Raw genomic sequence first — 17101 nt, 5'->3', positions numbered from 1 at the left:
CTTGAAACTTTGTTGTTATATACATAAACATATATATATTTAATCATGACTTAATCCCGCAGGAACGATGCTATATTTGTCAAAGTGAGCTTTGTCATTTAATTGTACCAGCAGGCTTTTTGCCCTTGAGCAATTGTCCAGTAGCGGCTGGATGTCGGTCGTCAACCGTCCATAATAGGCAATTCCGATCACGTGATGGAATTAACACCGACACATTCTCTATGATTTTAGGCACATCCGATAATTCGGCATCTTCATTCCGCGGACGAAGTCAAGCAGCTAGAGAAGCTTAGGTGCAATTGTTGTGGCTTGCAGGAATTTTTCTACTTCGAGTTGGTTATCACCGAACTCTCTCTCAGCAAGTTTTTTCTGGATTCACAAAGAAGCGCTTCGAACCGCATCATCCACCAGCTATTAGTTAGGACACATAAGACGGCAAGTGAACTAGGCGATGCTTTAGATGAGATACTGGCATCGGACATGTTGGATCAAGTACCTATAAGATGGTATCGCGCCACCCTCACATCTGCACGTTAGACCTTTCAACCGTGTACAATAACTACCTCAACATTTTTCAGTGATATGGCCCAGGTAGAGTAATTGAATCTCTATCAACAACCCAAGCAAAGAACCCCCCCTTCATGAAAAAATACGAAAGGATTCCGGTATCTGGCCCCACGTTCCCAAGAACTTGCTATATTCTCATTGAACCAGGTAGCTTGTCGCGCGTCCACGTACCGATTTTAACAGTCCTGTCGCTGTCACGATGACTCATATTAAGCGGCCCAATAAATAGGAGAAAACCTACAGGTTCGCTTGCCAAGTCCTATTTTAGGGCAACAATCCTACATTCCTCCTACAACGATGACGGTAGCGAGCGTCTCGGTGGAACAAGTCCAATTCTTGTCCAAGCCGGTCATGAAGCCTTCTACCCTCAGCCTGGAGGTATCATGGGCTCTGCCTTGCTGGTCTAACGTCGAATGTAATGCCCGGGCACGCAACCATCGCTTAGGCTCATACGTCTGGCACCTTTGTAATAAAGCGCTCAGCACACAAGGATACTAACAAGATCCCTGCCGTAATCACTACTGCACCGAGCATACCAAATGTTCCAGTAAAGGTCGCTGCTCTACCGCTCATGCGCAGAAAGTCGACATCGCCGGGGTGCGGGTTTCGACGCCTTGGAAAAGGGTTTCCATGATCTCCAAAAATGGTGTTGTCATTTGCCTGGGTGGTTGATGACTAGAGACACATATATGCCAACACGCGACGATTAAATGTGCTGAGACATGACGATACTTAACAAGGGGCAAATTTAGGATCCATTCGGCTCGAAAGCACAGTAGAAGGTTTACCGACCACGCCACCACTGCGGTAACATCACATGCAAGTACTCGTATCGTCTTGCTGCATCGGGACTCCCGTAAGTAAGAGTTCGCGCTAAACCCGTAATATGGGACAGTTGACGAAACACCGCAATACGCATTTTGTTCAAAATGTGTGCAGATCCTGGGGAGTTGCAGCAATGCTTCATCAAAACCCGGTGACGCCGGGTCAATTCACCCTGATTGGAGCTTGAGCAATGGCCTCCCCATGTATGTATCTACCACAGTGACAGTTGCGAGATGGAGAACCGGACCATTGATAGGTTAAAGAAAAAGAGCCTAGGTTTTATCGCTGAAGTTTGCAATCCCAATAATGATGGAGACTGCAACATTCAGGCCTATATCAACCTTAATTATGCTGCCTTTCCTAGGCGCATTTTTAACCAGGGGAAACGCGGTGGGCAGAGCAGCCATGTCGGCTTCATGCTTCATTTGCCTACAAAATCGCATTCACGCCAAGTTCCGCCCAAGGACAGACGCAGTAGATAGCTGTAGCTAATTAACTGGATCAGGATTGGATTCTTCTCGGACAAACCGCGAGCCTGTCATACGTCATATGTCTAGATTGGTTCCAGCCCGATTTGCCAATGATAGGGAATTAATTGCCCTAGAAAAAAGAATCCGTGCTAAGAAATGGCTCTAGTGGCAGGCTCGGAACAGTACCATCAAAGCGTGCATCCAATATTGAACTCAGCCCAGTTTATGTAGCGTCTGTCCAGCCCTATCTGTTTAAGACTGAAGACTAAAGACACTTCGTCATATGGCGGGGTCAGGTTGTTGTTCATATCATGATAATTTCTGCGCTCAAGAGTAATGGAACACATAGCTGATACGGGTGAGAGCGATCGCTCCGGTCGCCCCTCGAAGGTAACAAAACGAAAAAAGCGCCCTCCCTTGTCATGCACTGAATGCCGCAGGAGAAAGAGAAAGGTGAGGTTCTCAAGGCCCTCTATAAGCTGTCACAGCTGACTTACGCTTGGATCCCTGTTGCAGTGCGATGGCAGGCTCCCATGCTGTGACTGCAAGCTGCGCGACAAGCCTCAAGGCTGTCACTATGCAGACGGTGCCATGCCACGGAACCGAGAAACTACGTCTCCTTACAGCAGCGCGGCGACCATGTCCATTCACAGCCCAATGTCGGCTACGGGCACCATACCTTTGGATTCAGACAGCAGCAAGGGACACCAAATTGACAAGCTCGGGTACGCTCGAACTGGTACTTCAACAGCAGATTATCTGGATAGAATCGATGTCGGTGATGATGAGGTGGTGGGCGAGCTCGAGATGTGTCCCACTGCAAGCGGCCATGGATATCTCTGGGAGCGTTATAAATCTCTGGTCAAGCAGCTACCAACACGTGAATGTATCGCGAAACTAACTGATTTCTACTTCCAAAAGATCAATTGGCAATACTACATCTTGGATGAAAGTTTATTCAGGCAGCAGCTTCATGATTGGTACCGGCTTGACTTGCAGCCATTCGCCGCAAAAAAGTTTGAAGTTCTTCCCGCGGACGTGAAGGCTTTTCCAGCCCTATTATTAGAAGTCATTGCCACTTCTTTACTGTTAATGTCACCAGATAGGGCACTGGAGCTGAATGATCTCAAAAATGTTGGCGGCATGTCATTCGAAACCATGGCTGTAAAGTACAGCGAGACTGGCATGGCCTTGCTAAGTCTTCTTGGGAAAACTCAGATCTCTTTAACAACGGTATTTGCGGACTTTCTCCGTGTTGCTTTTCTGAAGTACTTTGGACAAGTGACAGAATCAGTGAGTTATTTCAGCCAGGGAATCGGTGTGCTGGGTTTCATATTAGCTTACGCATCTACAGTGGCACGCCCTTGGGGAGGCCGTCAAAGATGCACAAGAGATTGGGTTGCATCGAGCCAGCCGAGATCCAAAGCCTCACACTGACGATATTGCGACAGTGGTTGAGAACCAGTGGAATATTCAGGATCGTCGGAGGCTTTGGATGCTTTTATCTGGCTGGGACATTCACACGGCCATGGTTCTTGGACGGCCTGCGGCTATTGACGACAATACGGAGCTGATGCTTCCAGTCGATGTACCCATCACCGCAAACCGGCCGGTGACTCCGGTCCTGCCCAGAGGCGCGGATGATGTCCCAACACCTCTCACGCGTGCCATCTGGGCGTACCGGATTATGAAGAATCTTCGCCACATTCAAGCCTTAGAAAAGGAAGGGTCCTGTCCTGAAGATTTCTCGCACGTTGACCGCCTTGACCAAGAGCTGCGGCAGCTTGACCAAAGCATCCCTCCCTATTTCCGTCGCCGCAATCCTGATAGGAGTTTTGATTCAATTCCCGAGTGCTACTGGTTATCAGGTGCAAGGGCTACCCTGCCACAGCTCTTATCCTTTGATCTAATGGCCTTACACCGTCCATATATTTTCACACGCCCCGAAAGCCGATCGCGCGCTTTAGAGGCTTGTCTAGACATGCTCCAAGCACAAAGAGAGCATTTCGTGTCTATCGAGGAAAACCAGTATAAAACGTGCGCGTACCTCAGAAAACATTTGGCCTGCGTCTGCTGACCTTAACCCACAGCTTTTTCTTGTTTTTCGGTACCTTCGACGCTATTGTGTTGATTGCTTCGATATACACCTTCTTCCCAACAGATCATTTGGACAAGGCCGCTCAAGCGATGCAGCACTTCCAGTGGTCGACAGAGCGTTTCGAGGCAATGTCTTGTCAGAGTGCTCTCGCCAAAGCAGCGGCTGTCACTCTGCGTACGTTCTCCACACGCCTCAAGCAGACTCTTCAATGGGAGGCGTTTTATCCTTCGGCCGATTCTCTACCTACCTCGGCACATACCCCAGGCTCGCACACGCAGGCCAAGCTTGATAGCATGGTACCTAATTCTGATGCCATATTAAGCCACTCGGATACAGGATTTTCGCCTTCCGGGCCAAAAATGCAGTTCAGATTTCCAAACGACGGACCACCAGCTGCACTATATGACTTGTCTTTCATCGAACCTATATATGCAACAAGTGATATCCTATACAACGAATTGATCGGCAATTGGGATCTACAGACTCCCTTTAGCCCTGATTCTAACCCTTACTTACCTCAGTTCCATGGTAACTTTAGCAGCAATAGTATATGGAGTTTATTAAACAATGACTTTGACTATGCCAACACTTAGAATGAGGTAACTAGCTATATCATAGTAAAATGAACAAGCAATAATTATATAGTTAAAGGTTCAAATAGCTTCTTTAATGCATTTTGCATGTATCCAACGAGCGTAGTAAGTCGAACTTAGATACCCGGTAAATCCTGGGCTGCCTACTATGTACGTCCACTGCTGCAACTACAAGAACCGGGTCGTAGCCCTAAGCCTCCTAACCCTTGGTCCTACGTCAATAGTAACTATCTGTGAAATATAGCAGCTGATTCCCAGATGTAGTTCATAGCCTTGGCGCGGTAGGTGTCCTTCTCTAGAGTTATACCTTTTGTTGCGTTGAAAACAATGTTGTCAGGAGAATCTAGATCGTATTTTGGCCAATGCAAGTTAAATCCATGGACTGTTACATCAAGTCAGCTATGTTGTCATCTATAGCGTGGGAAAAGGGTTGACCAACCTCCATGGTTATTAGGGTCCCCGGTTTGGACAAAGCTCAACCACATTCTAGTCATAAGGTGCGCGAGATCCAGGTATTTTCTCTTCAAAGACTGGTTATTAACATCAAACGCATTGACATCATATCCCTGGCCATTAATGTTGTCAAACACGAATGGAACCTCTTGAAAGTGTGCAGCGCCATAAACTTCTGGGGACAGACCAGCTGGGTTTGTATCAAAGCGGAAGCTGTAAGCTGGTATTTTTCGCTGTGCCCAGGCCTGGCAAGTGACACGCCGCCCAGCATTGAACAATGAGTCTCCAACAAGCAAAGACAGCTCTCCATGAAGCTTCCCGTAAGCTGGACCAGGATTGGGAAGTACGGTGCCCAGTACTCCTTCGGAGGGATTCTTCATCACGTCAGAGTAAAGTTCATGGAGTCGAGCGATAGTACCGTTTGGAAGTTGGTGGGGAAACACACTCGTCAAGAGCACCCTGGACACATCATCAAAAGTATTTACTGGAGAGCCTTGGCTAAACATTTCCAGGAAAGTAGATCCTTCATTGGTGTTGGTACCGATCAGTAATGGGATCTTGAGGAAGTCGCCACGCTTTATAGACTCAGACGACAACTGCGACAGCAGATCGTTGTCTATGATGGGGTGCCAAAATATGCCTGTTGCTGCTTTGATGAAGTCCTCAGCGGGAACTTTTCGCAGACATGAGACGATGTCCTTGGAACTTGAACATTCCGTTCGGTTTAAGAACATGCCTAATAACTCCTTCTGGTCTGCCAAAGTTGGGAAGCTATGAGCGAACAATGGCGTGCCGCTTTCAAGAATTGCCCGCTGAAATAGACCCTCGTCGCGACCCTTATGTACCAACATGTTGAGGGATATCGACAAGGCTCCGGCCGATTCTCCTTGGAGAGTAACTCTGCCAGGATCACCTCCAAAGGATGCGATGTTTTCCTGAATCCACCGGAGCGCGAGCCGCTGATCGTGAATACCCAAGTTTGTGGCTCCGATGCTATTAAACGGTTCTCCAGAAATGAACCCGAAGGCATTCATGCGATAGTTGAAGCTAACTCCGATAGCAGGTTTGCCCATTTCAATAGACATTTCAACAAGGCGTGACATGTTATATCGGATGTCCGCACTGCCGCCTTCTTGAAATCCACCTCCATATACCCAGACAAGTACTGGGAGGCCCTTAGAAGCCCATTCCTGACGGTAATTATGGGGTCGCACCACGTTGATGGTAAGGCAGTCTTCGCTTGAAGGGTTGGTGGTATTTGTATCATATCCAACCAAGCCGACATTGAACCCATAGCAATATGGCCCGTATTCTGTTGCCTGCTTGGGACCAGTCCACTTTTCGGTCAGATGCTGTGGACGAGTGAATCGAAGGCCTTGGATAGGGGGCTTGGCGTAGGGAATCCCTAGAAACAGGTCTTGCTGGTAGTGAGCATTGTATTTGCCCATCACGGTGCCGTTTTTGACCTCCACGGTCGGTGCGTTGAATGGAGGACAGCTAACAGAAGCGGCGCCTACTACCGGAAGCAAAGCTGTTAGAAGATATGAGAAGTTGATCATGATGGGAGACTTTGTGCATGAACTTGAGTTCTTCAACTAAGTCTGGGACGAAGAGGTCTATAAGTACACTTTGTCGATGATGCTTTCCAACACCGGAATATGCTGCAGCAAACGCCGAAGATTCCTTTTGAGGTTGTCAACTTAAATCTCTTATTCAGTAGTAAAGATCGATGTATTTCCGCTATGTATCACAAAGAAATGAAGTATGCCAAGGCTGCTCCCAATTCCCGGCAGATGAGAAGTATACAACCCAAATACCGAAAACCCGGTTTGCGACCCAGCAATTCCATTATAAATACAACAGACACAAGAACTGTCAATTAATAGCTGACAAATGAAGCCACTTTCATGCCATGGCCAGAATCCCTAGTAATTAAACATCATGTTTTCGGGCAAGCCGAATACTAAGAAATCATCTAGGGTCACGTCAGTCTCCGCCAGATCATCCTGAGAACTTTGGCTCTCGGTATTATGCGCAGAGTAGAACCAATCTCTCGAGGATCTCTGTACAGTATGATGAGAAGTTTCTCCGTTGGGAACCACTTCGTGGCTCCAATTGGGCAGTAAAGCTTTCTTAGCCAAAACCCATTCGGCGACTCCAAGAGCCACCTCAATTTGCGGTAAATCCCGGCACTGTTTCATGCAGATGAGGGATTGTTGAATGTAGATCAGAGATCGTGATTTAAGCTCATCAGGCTCAGCAGATTTGAGAACTATCTCAAGATGTAAGGCAAGGACTGCAGGAGCACAGATCAAGCTGCCAATGGTAATTAGCTTTATCTGGGTAGCAAATTCTCGGATTAAGGACTGATGGAGGGTTATTCACATACAATGCTATAGGCAGGTTACGCAACATATCATAAGCTAAAGCCCTACCAATCATCGCATCCAGTTCATACATAGCAAGCTTAAGACAGCTGTTGGCATTTTCTGACAACAGTGAATCTTTGACCTCCCAGTGCTTCCTTAACCAGCGAAATAGCATACATTGGAAGCGATAGCTTGTAGCTATCAGGACAATATGCCATGGGTTATCGCGGGGATCTTGACCTGGATTCGGTAGCAAAGGCTCAGCAACTGATGCATGCCATGTGCTGAAAGCTTCCTGAATATGAGCTAGAGAATTCGGAGATCCGGACTTGGCCACTGAAAGGCAATGTGAGGCTAAGATTTGAGTCAGACCGGTTGGTATTTACTGGGCTGATTCTTGAGATCTAAACTTACCGATGGTAGCCAGCTTGCAATTTTCGACGAAATAGAGACTCTCTAATAGCGTCAGGGGAGGTAGTACGGATGCGCATGATGGTGAGATATTCTCAGGCACCCACATTTCTACAGGTGGAAGGGCTGTCAAGCTCTCAGTACTACTTCCCAGCAGACTTTTATTCTCTACGCCAGAGAAAAGTAGCATTATATCACGGCTCTGGCCAAATTAGTTTAATGGAGATATTATAGGCTTGGCTGTTCGTGGTTGTACAATGCCTTACATATAATGTCCACCAGATCCTTTGGTATAGCCTGTAGGTTGCCGAGTCTATCTCATGCGTGTTGAAACTAAAGCAAGAAGTGAATTAGCGGTTCATGCCGGTACGTGACTTGAGACAAATTTATGAGAACAAGTGACTACCCTTGGTGATGTATTCCCATTTTAATGGCCAGACGGATAGCATTGTGGTACCAGTAGCTAAAGTCTTTATCCCCAGTTCCAGAAAATCCCGTCATTGCCAAAACGGCAGAGCCTTGCAATAGCCTCAGCTGGCTCTTCTCACAGTTGAAGTCGTAAAGTAATGCGGCTCTGGTGCAAAACTTTTCTATTGCTTCTGCGCGACTTGCGAAGCCAGATGCTTCCAGAATCTTTTGGGGTACGAACAAGGCCGCATTCGCCAAAACGGCCTGTAATAGGAAGAATGAATAGGTTCCAGAATCGTATGACTGTATGAACTCATATGGGTCAAACACGGGACAAGTTGGGTAAGCAAGTCTAAAATATGACTGGAGGAATGCTTCGCTGCAGCTAGTTAGAAATGAGAAAGTAGTGAGATTTTCATTCATACCAATAGTGCTTCGGAGGCAGGCTGAAAGCGCATTTCTGTGTGAGATACTCTCTGTCTGTAGGATCAAGCGCATCCAGAAGTATGCGATTGTCTACAGGTGAGCCTTTCTCTTTAACAATAACACGAGTGACTCTTCGTATTCTTTCCCCAGTCACAACCTCGCCCATCATCGTGGCATAATGCATCTCACTGTAGTACTGAACCACATCTCGACCACCAAGTGACGGGTCTAGCATCATCTCCGGGGCTGGAAGACCAGCACCCTCTGCTATTTCTTTGCATCCACGAATGAGTGCTTGTGCACCTTGATCTGGTGCTTCATCAGGACATGGTAGTGCCCTGGGACCATTATGCAAATCTGTGGTGTCAGAATACGGGGAAGCCTTTCCAAAGTTAGCATATTGCGCAGTAAGGTGATTTGAGATAGACTCATTAATCTTACTAAGGATGATGTGCGCGTGGTGTTTCGGCGGCCTGATACTGGCGACCGTAGCACATGGGATAGCTCTCGGGTGGACTTGGTTGAGCCGGGAATTGATACCGCGGCATATCTATCACAGGAAACTAAGATACGTTGCCTTGTAATGAACAGCCGGGATTTCATTAAGGATAGCTAACCTTCTTTGTTGCCGGAGAACGCGGATACAACTCTTGTGTTGTGACGGATCCTGGGCCTTACACCTTGTGCAAGGTAATCCAACTCGAGCTGCATCACATTTTAGTTTCTTCTGATGGCAAGGAAGACACGCCTTGATAAGATTGCGGGTCATTTGCAGATACGCTCAATATCGGACTTGAAAGAGTAATAATGAAGCTCTAGGGAATAGCTAAGCCCGAAATGCCTATGATCCAACAGTACCTTGGGGAAGATGTTAGAAAAGGAGTTCTCTATCGGCATTTCGTTGTGGGGTTTCCGGCATTTGCGGGGATTCGGGGATTCGGGAATACAGGGATGGACATACTATTAGGATGCAATTACAGGGAAATCCAAGAGCAGATCTAGCAGATCTAACACTATTTCGGGCTAACTGGGACTGCTGTCGCTCAATGCGTGTCTAACTTGCGCTGGGGTGAATATGCAACTCGCGAAGGCTCTTGTCTTGGGTTTTTACCGCAGGGGAGCACACATGTCACGTTGCACGTATCTCCGCCGTCGCCCGACAGGTCGGTGTATCATACGATAGTATCGTGCCGTTGGATTTTCGAAGACTGCTCGAGCTAGATTGTGAATCTCCTGCTGGTTTATTGGATGGCAGTGTAATCAGTAGCAACGTCTGCCCGTTGGAGAATCAGGGTCGCCATAAGAGCGACTTGAAGTGGAAACGGAAGCGGAAACGTCGGAAAGAGTTCAGAATCAGAGGGGTTAAAATTGGACAGATTCTTGGATGAGGTGCTTGATTGAAACCGGAACTGTCCTCAGAAGAGTTCCTACTTTTGTACGTGTTGGCCCAACCAGGCCCCAGCTCTGAGGGTGACGGCATAGGTATATGGTGATTGAAGTGTTTGGTATATCTTACATGTTATCCTAAGATTGTACACTAGCATGCGGTATATCTTGCGGTATGTCTTTTCCATACATAAACTAAGAAAGCTATTGTCTCCATATGCTACAAAGCTAGAATGGATTTAAACACACGCTCGAGCACAGAGGCAGTGCCATTCACTATGCTCTGGCTTCTCCACGCAATAAAGTTGTCCGGGCGTACAAGCACGCAGCCGCTCTCCTCTACTTCCCGCAGTCTGTACCAGTCATTGAATACAGCTTCATATTCGAGGCCGTAGCCAATGGAATACACGGCGATGGTGACTTTCAATGCTTGCTCCACAGACCGCGCGGCATTGCGCCATGCCTCTCCTCCATGGCCAATAAATAGCGTAAATCGTCCGTTACCTGCTAGATCGAGTGTTGAGACTTGCTCTTGTGGAATAGCCGTATTCAACCACGCATGTGGCAATCGCATGCCAGGAAACGTATGGGGCTCGTAGTTTAGAACGGAATTAGAAGGCAAGGGTGGCTCGTCTCCCGATCCTTCGAGGAACACAGCAGAAGACTTGTATCTCTGGCTCATATCTGAGCCCAAAGCCAAGAATTCATGTGAAGTGTAGTTGATTGCTCGCATGAGTTCACGTCGCCTCGCACGACCGCTCTCTGAACCCTCTTCCAGCACACCAAGCTCCTTCTTCCTCTCCTCGAGAGACGGTTTCAGGAAGCCAAGAGCGTCGAATATCGGCTTGTGTTCTCGCAAAGATGCATTGGCCCTTCAGAAAACTTGGTCAGCCACAGCACAGCTCGCTCTCATGTGTTTCGTGTTACCTTGCAACGACTCCAGCTCCAACAGGTTGACGCTCAACCGTATAGCTCTCTAGAAGGGCCGGCCCAGCTAATCCTATGTTTCGGGGCCAGTACATATTAGTAACTATTGGTTTCATATTCCACAGAAATGATTTGTCTTTTCCTACCTTTCTCAACCATGTTTAACTTCCAAGCAAGATTGGCGGCGTCCTGAGTGCAAGTATTTGCCCCGAGGCCATTCATCGGCGGATGGCGATGTACAGCGTCGCCAAGGCAATATCTATAGCCAATTAGAATCAACAGACATAGGTGACAATAGGGGGGAGATAGTTACATATTGCCTTTGCTGTATACTTCGGCTACTGTTTCATTAATGATCCATTTGTCAACTCGATTAATCTCGACCGGGACGGACTGATCCCCAATGACCTCATAAATCTGGGATTTGACTTGTTCTAGAGTCGGCATAAATTCCGCCGGACAGGTCGGCTTATACATCATGATGATGAGCCATTCATGCCAAGGCTTTACCATGCGCACAATCGACCACCAAGCAAAGTCCGGGTATTCTGCGTCAGGTCGGATCACATAGTGCAGATTTCCGACGCGATTCTTCATCAAGTGAGAAAGGTCAGCGCGAATAAGGACGTTGAGAGCAATGCCCTGGCTAGGCTGCACCGCCATGGGAAGACCAAGCTGTCGAACGATGGCACTTTTAGCTCCGTCGGCGCCAAACAGGTATTTAGTCTTGATGGTATATAGCTTGTCAAAAATCATGTCTCGGACGGTCACAACGATTGCACCGGCTGTCGAGTCATCGAAAGAAACAAACTGTGTTCGAAATCGACAAGGAAAGCCGTGCTGTGAAGCATATCGAAGGAGGATAGGTTCTGTAAGTGTTTGAGGCAGCTCCAAGTGTGAGCATGGGCTACTCATTTTAAACTCGCCCTGCAGACTGCAATTAATAATTATGCTTTCTTTTCTTTCGTTGAAAGGATCGTACCCCTCGTTGTAGATCTGATCCCCAGGACGTGATACGACCAAACTCTCTTCCATTCATAGTCTCGCACCAACGTGTCATACCCTTTTCTGGGCCCGCGTAGCCATTTCTCATGAATTCTTTCTCCATGTCGGGGTCGAGGTCACGGATACATTCTACATCGTGGTGAGTCGGTGCTTTTTGTTATGCAGAAGTAGACTTACCCATCGCAGGTTGGTTGATGATATGCGCGCGCGGGGTGTTCGCCGACGACGGAGCGGAGCTGATGATCAAACCTTTGAAGCCTGGATATTTCACATATACCATTTAGACGTACTTTCGGTTGGGAATAAAGGGTAGTTGAACGCACCATATTTACCAAGATAACATCCCAACGTCGCTCCAGCCGGGCCCGCTCCAACGATTAAAAAGGTCAGCTCCAGGGAATCATCGCCGCTCGTATTATCACGTAGAGGAAGATTGCTTTGGGCCATTGTCGAGGGTCTAGATATCACACGCGAGAAGTTTGAAAGACGCTGAGGGAGAATAGCAGTGGAACCGTTTTCTGGATCATTGCATGGCTGTTCTTGTACATATACGTAGGTAGCCTTCCGATGCGAGGCATTCCTACATCGTATGACACTACCATTCAGTAGAATAAGATCTTATTCAATATTACGTTGTCACTGGGGCGGGGGAATAAGGTAGCTACAGAGCAAAGGTTCGTAGAAATTTAGGCAAATCTGGTGAAGCCCTGAGCTAATGTGTATCGGAAGATTCCGATTTTTCCGAAATTCATCACATGTTGCATCATATGCAACCTACCGTGAGTAATAGTTTCAAAATAGATATAAGATTGCTTACAATGTAATTAATCAGTGGTAGTGACTTCATTAATAATATCTTGGCAATCTACTAGGGTCACATAGTGAGAGGAGATCTTCACTTGGTACACATATATGGTCCAGATCAACCAAGTTTAACACTTCAGATCAGTCAATACCATTTTCAAACAATCTTCGGCTGTTTATATACAAAGAATCATTATGGCAGACACGCTTATTTCTTCTTTTGGAGCTCGACGCTCCGTGTATCAGCTCTCAGCCGAGACCGACCTCTCGATTACCCGACTTGAAGAGATCATTCGAAAAGCTCTTTTAACGGTACCATCAGCCTTCAACACTCAAAGCACTCGAATTGTTGTTCTTGTTGGAGATCATCACCATAAACTCTGGGACATTGTCAAAGCAGCCGTTGCCCCGTTCGTGTCAGGAGACCAAGCTACCAGTACCAATGCCAAGATCCAGGGGTTTCGAGGCGCATACGCGACAATTCTGTTCTTTGAAGATCCTGCGCCATACGAGCCACTAGGTTCTTTCAAGATGTATGCGGACAAATTTGAAGGCTGGCGTGAGCAGGCAAGCGGCATGCACCAGTTCCTTATTTGGTCGGCCCTTGCTTTGGAGGGAGTAGGCGGCAACCTGCAACATTACAATCCTCTTATTGATGACGAGGTTAAGAAAGCTTGGTCTATTAACTCAAACTGGAAGCTTTTGGCCCAATTGGTTATTGGAAAGCCTGTTGGAGACGCACCTGCTGTGAAGGAGAAGAAGCCTGTTGAAGATCGATATGTAATTCACTCTTAGAACGGCAGGCTGGGAGCTAAACGGTATAGATACCTAGTACACTTGAAATACTAGTAACATCTGAAATAAAATCATTTAGAAATTCTTCCGTTTTAACAGTTATTTATTGAATTGTGAAAACGATACTACCATGCTGGCTTCATGGTCTCCCAGCCACTATTTCAACTTCAATGAATTGGAAGCCTAAATGTCTATACGAGCCGGTTCTCCTAACCACGCCCGCCGTATCATCTTCTGCACTGAATCCTTATTGACTGGTCGAGGGTTCCAAAATGTGAGCATCATCAGATTATCTGTAACCAGCTCAATATCGTCCTCCTTCATACCCAGAGCCTTTAGGCTCGACGGAATTCCTAGTTTAGACACCAATCTGTTTAGTCCTTGAATGGCATCCCCTTCACTATGTGGGATGACTTCCGCGAGGTCCTTCATGACTTGCGGGATATCAGGTGCTATGTAAGCCAGTGCATGAGGCAGGACAATGGCGTGGGTTTCGGCATGCGGTAAATTGAGAGTTCCGCCTAGAACATGACAGAGTTTATGATGGAGCGCGACGGTTGTCATTGCTAGGCATTTACCGCATAACCAAGCGCCGAGTAGAGCCTCTGAACGGAAAGCAATTGACTGAGAGCTTTCCATCACTCCAGGAAGCGAAGAGGCCAGGGATCGAATTCCCTCGAGGGCAAATATGCGAACAATCGGGCTCGTATCTTTTGCATATAGAGCCTCGACTACTTTGGCGTTAACAAATGCACAATGGTTTCTACTGACTTCGACTCACCGGCATGCGCCATTGCATTAAGGCCACTTGTTGCACTCATGCCCGTGGGCAAACTCAAGGTGAGATTGACATCGTAGATGACTACCCTGGGAATTGCTGCCCGGTCAACACGAGTCACCTTTTGCTGATTTTTAGTTTCACCCACGATGGGTGTCATCTCGCTTCCAGCATATGTCGTTGCAATACAGATGTGAGGCAAGCCAGTCCGAAGAGATAATGCTTTGCCCAGGCCAACCGTGCTTCCGCCACCAATTGACAAGAGACAGTCCGCATTCGTGGTCTTCGTATATACCAGTGCCTCTTCTGTAACATCTGTTGGGGTGTGCATTGTGGCACGGGTGAAAGAACCCGCGACATGACCGTTTAGTATCTGGGTAAGATCTTGAACGGCCGAGGCTTGCTGGGGAGTTGTCAACAACAATGGCGCTTTACAACCAAGCGCCGCAACCTCAGTGGCTAACTTGGCGAGAACACCTTTGCCAAACAAGACTCTCTGGCTACTCTCATTGTATTCGAAGTTTCGCGATTCGACGTCCATTTTTGTGACTGGCGGCTGAATTATTGGAGATAATATGACACTGTGTGGATTAACACATGAAATGGAGACTAGGTCGTAGAATGTGCTGTCATGCACTGGATATTTTGTGTCCTTGGACCTGTTTCAGTTTTGGCAGCCGACCTCCAATGCCGAACGTCTCACTCATCTAACCCCGCTCTGGCAAACAGTCAATTAAGTTCAGTGCTTGCCACTGAATTATAAAGTGATTTGCAAGCAGGCTTTTTTTCTAGATTACATAAAGATAGCTCAGCATTAGAAGTTTAAACAGCGGAACTTGGTGTGTCGGAAGCATTGCGGAAGCATTCCGGAGTTGAATTCCGAAACAAAGTTATATGGCACACCCCGCTGACAATTGATCGTGTACAGCATCAAATTTGAGTGCCATTGCCTTTCCACGTTAGCCAAATGGAATCCAGTCTAGAAGAATTGACCGCTGAAAACCTGACCCCCCATGTCATCAAGGTATCCACGGAGAATGTCAAGAACGAACGGCTTGTTGAGTTGGTTACCGGCTTGATACAGCACCTGCACGACTACGTTAAAGAAGTTCAACTGAAGCCAACGGAATGGGAGGCGGCCGTCCAATATCTTACTCAAGTACGCAAATCATTATGCGGCACTGCTTTTTGTTTAGTACTGATATATAGACTCAACCCAGGTTGGCCAAGACTCATCACCTGATAGGCAGGAGATGATTCTGTTGTCTGATGTTCTTGGAGTGTCTGCACTGGTTGACACCATAAATTCTGCACAGGCAAAGGCTAGCTCAGCAACAGAGTCATCTGTCCTCGGGCCCTTCCATTCAGAAGACACGCATACCCTTACTAATGGGCAATCTATTGGCTCCCCTGGCGTTATAGGAGAGCTTATGCTCATACACGGGACAGTTAAATCCGTCAGCGGTGCCCCAATCGAGGGTGTTGCTGTAGATGTTTGGGAGACCAACGGGAATGGGCTTTACGATATGCAAGACCCCAATCGCGACGGACCCAATTGCCGCGGCATATTCCAAACTGATAGCCAAGGTCGGTATTATCTAGTAGGAGTGAAAAGCGTCAACTACGACATCCCCACCGATGGGTCCGTTGGACTTTTGCTCAACATGTTGAAGCGGAATATTACGCGCCCTGCACATGTGGTATGTATGGCTACCATCGTAGATCAGGCCAATTGTTAACGCTGCGCAGCATTTTCAGTTGAAACATCCTCAGTATCTCAATCTTACGACAGCATTATATGCTAGCGACAGTGAACACATCACTTCAGATCCAGTCTTCGGTGTAAAAAAATCGCTTGTCAAGAGCTTTGAGTGGAGTGATGACCCGGCCACGCTTATCAATGAGTTAGGTTTAAAAGCATCTCTTCAACAAATGAAGTGGAATGGGAAGGGGCTGTGGGTTCTACACCATGAGTTTGTCCTGTTGGAGAAATAGAAACATTATGACGGAAACCTATCATGGGATTTGAGATTGACATCATCGGTCGAGGGCAAACTTTGTTATTTTAGTATAAGAAAAAAAAAATGAAACAAAAAAACTGCAAACAAAAGGAAATGCACCTGTTCTTTTATTAATCAGTGATTATTTAATGGAATTGCACTTGAGAATCCGTTGTCCGAGTTTACAGCCTCATTAGGCGACCGCAATTTCTTTCAACGATACTCGAGGGAGAGAAACATGCACCTATGCTAACGCATACGATTAGGTGCGGAGGTTGTCTAGAGATCAACGAGAGATATTAAAGTGACATGGGCCCAAGAGACCTGCCTGATCGACTTGCAGAGGGGGGCGATGACAGTGACAGTGAGAAGAGGTTGGGTGACACTGCTAGCTGCGGCAGCCCATGTCTAATTCCTGTCACGTAGCATAGAACGGGAATCCAATTTCCCCCAATCACAGTATCACCACAATATCATCAAGTCACAAGTTCGTCGAGCATTAAATATGTCAAGGGGCAAAGAACAAATCTTAATGCCACTCATGCCCCAGTTACGGTAACGGCTGTGCTACCATGAATGCCCTCCATCTTCTATGTTGAAATAAATGATATTTAAACTTCAACAGCCCTCTGGCTTTCGGCCTTTTTGCAATTTCAACATTCTCTGCTGTCAAGAGCTTCCAAGGGAAGTATTCTGTCTTTATTGTCATCGTCTAATAATCTTCACGAAGGCACCAACTTATAATAACGATTGAGATTTTCTGTAACGAAATCTAAGAGCATATCG

The 17101-nt window shown here is 47.0% G+C and overlaps 7 protein-coding genes across 7 annotated transcripts; 3 read left to right on the top strand and 4 right to left on the bottom strand.

Moving 5' to 3' along the window:
* The first annotated feature begins 2084 nt into the window (after positions 1–2084).
* On the top strand, positions 2085–4611 carry M431DRAFT_508717 (hypothetical protein). Its single transcript, XM_024919156.1, has 4 exons — positions 2085–2315; positions 2379–3155; positions 3217–3899; positions 3953–4611. The coding sequence occupies exons 1-4, from the start codon at positions 2199–2201 to the stop codon at positions 4551–4553; spliced, it is 2178 nt and encodes a 725-aa protein (XP_024773294.1). The 5' UTR covers positions 2085–2198; the 3' UTR covers positions 4554–4611.
* A 169-nt stretch (positions 4612–4780) lies between these two features.
* Positions 4781–6565, bottom strand: M431DRAFT_87580 (hypothetical protein; the record flags this gene model as incomplete). Its single annotated transcript, XM_024923814.1, has 3 exons — positions 4781–4935; positions 4993–6472; positions 6527–6565. The coding sequence occupies 3 exons, from the start codon at positions 6563–6565 to the stop codon at positions 4781–4783; spliced, it is 1674 nt and encodes a 557-aa protein (XP_024773293.1).
* Positions 6566–6931: 366 nt separating this feature from the next.
* M431DRAFT_531323 (hypothetical protein) lies at positions 6932–9517 on the bottom strand (the record flags this gene model as incomplete). The annotated part of the gene is made up of 8 exons (XM_024920824.1): positions 6932–7322; positions 7396–7729; positions 7790–7988; positions 8053–8119; positions 8193–8579; positions 8620–9170; positions 9299–9325; positions 9479–9517. 8 exons carry the CDS (start codon positions 9515–9517, stop codon positions 6932–6934), a joined length of 1995 nt encoding a protein of 664 aa, XP_024773292.1.
* Positions 9518–10163: 646 nt separating this feature from the next.
* On the bottom strand, positions 10164–12577 carry M431DRAFT_508716 (hypothetical protein). The gene is made up of 7 exons (XM_024919155.1): positions 12262–12577; positions 12116–12196; positions 11916–12067; positions 11247–11860; positions 11080–11192; positions 10934–11006; positions 10164–10878 (listed from the first exon to the last, which is right to left on the bottom strand). Exons 1-7 carry the CDS (start codon positions 12383–12385, stop codon positions 10227–10229), a joined length of 1809 nt encoding a protein of 602 aa, XP_024773291.1. The 5' UTR covers positions 12386–12577; the 3' UTR covers positions 10164–10226.
* Positions 12578–12902: 325 nt separating this feature from the next.
* On the top strand, positions 12903–13551 carry M431DRAFT_441425 (hypothetical protein). The gene has a single exon (XM_024915206.1). It carries the CDS (start codon positions 12938–12940, stop codon positions 13535–13537), a length of 600 nt encoding a protein of 199 aa, XP_024773290.1. The 5' UTR covers positions 12903–12937; the 3' UTR covers positions 13538–13551.
* Positions 13552–13720: 169 nt separating this feature from the next.
* M431DRAFT_495574 (hypothetical protein) lies at positions 13721–14856 on the bottom strand (the record flags this gene model as incomplete). Its single annotated transcript, XM_024917382.1, has 2 exons — positions 13721–14268; positions 14319–14856. 2 exons carry the CDS (start codon positions 14854–14856, stop codon positions 13721–13723), a joined length of 1086 nt encoding a protein of 361 aa, XP_024773289.1.
* A 426-nt stretch (positions 14857–15282) lies between these two features.
* Positions 15283–16310, top strand: M431DRAFT_5919 (hypothetical protein; the record flags this gene model as incomplete). The annotated part of the gene is made up of 3 exons (XM_024921533.1): positions 15283–15474; positions 15536–16015; positions 16065–16310. 3 exons carry the CDS (start codon positions 15283–15285, stop codon positions 16308–16310), a joined length of 918 nt encoding a protein of 305 aa, XP_024773288.1.
* Between the last annotated feature and the right edge of the window lie 791 nt (positions 16311–17101).

The sequence above is a fragment of the Trichoderma harzianum genome (genome assembly GCF_003025095.1).
Source record: "Trichoderma harzianum CBS 226.95 unplaced genomic scaffold M431scaffold_7, whole genome shotgun sequence".
NCBI classification, from domain to species: domain Eukaryota; kingdom Fungi; phylum Ascomycota; class Sordariomycetes; order Hypocreales; family Hypocreaceae; genus Trichoderma; species Trichoderma harzianum.
The sequence above is the reverse complement of the archived record's forward strand: the minus strand, read 5'-3'. Positions and strand labels throughout refer to the sequence as shown.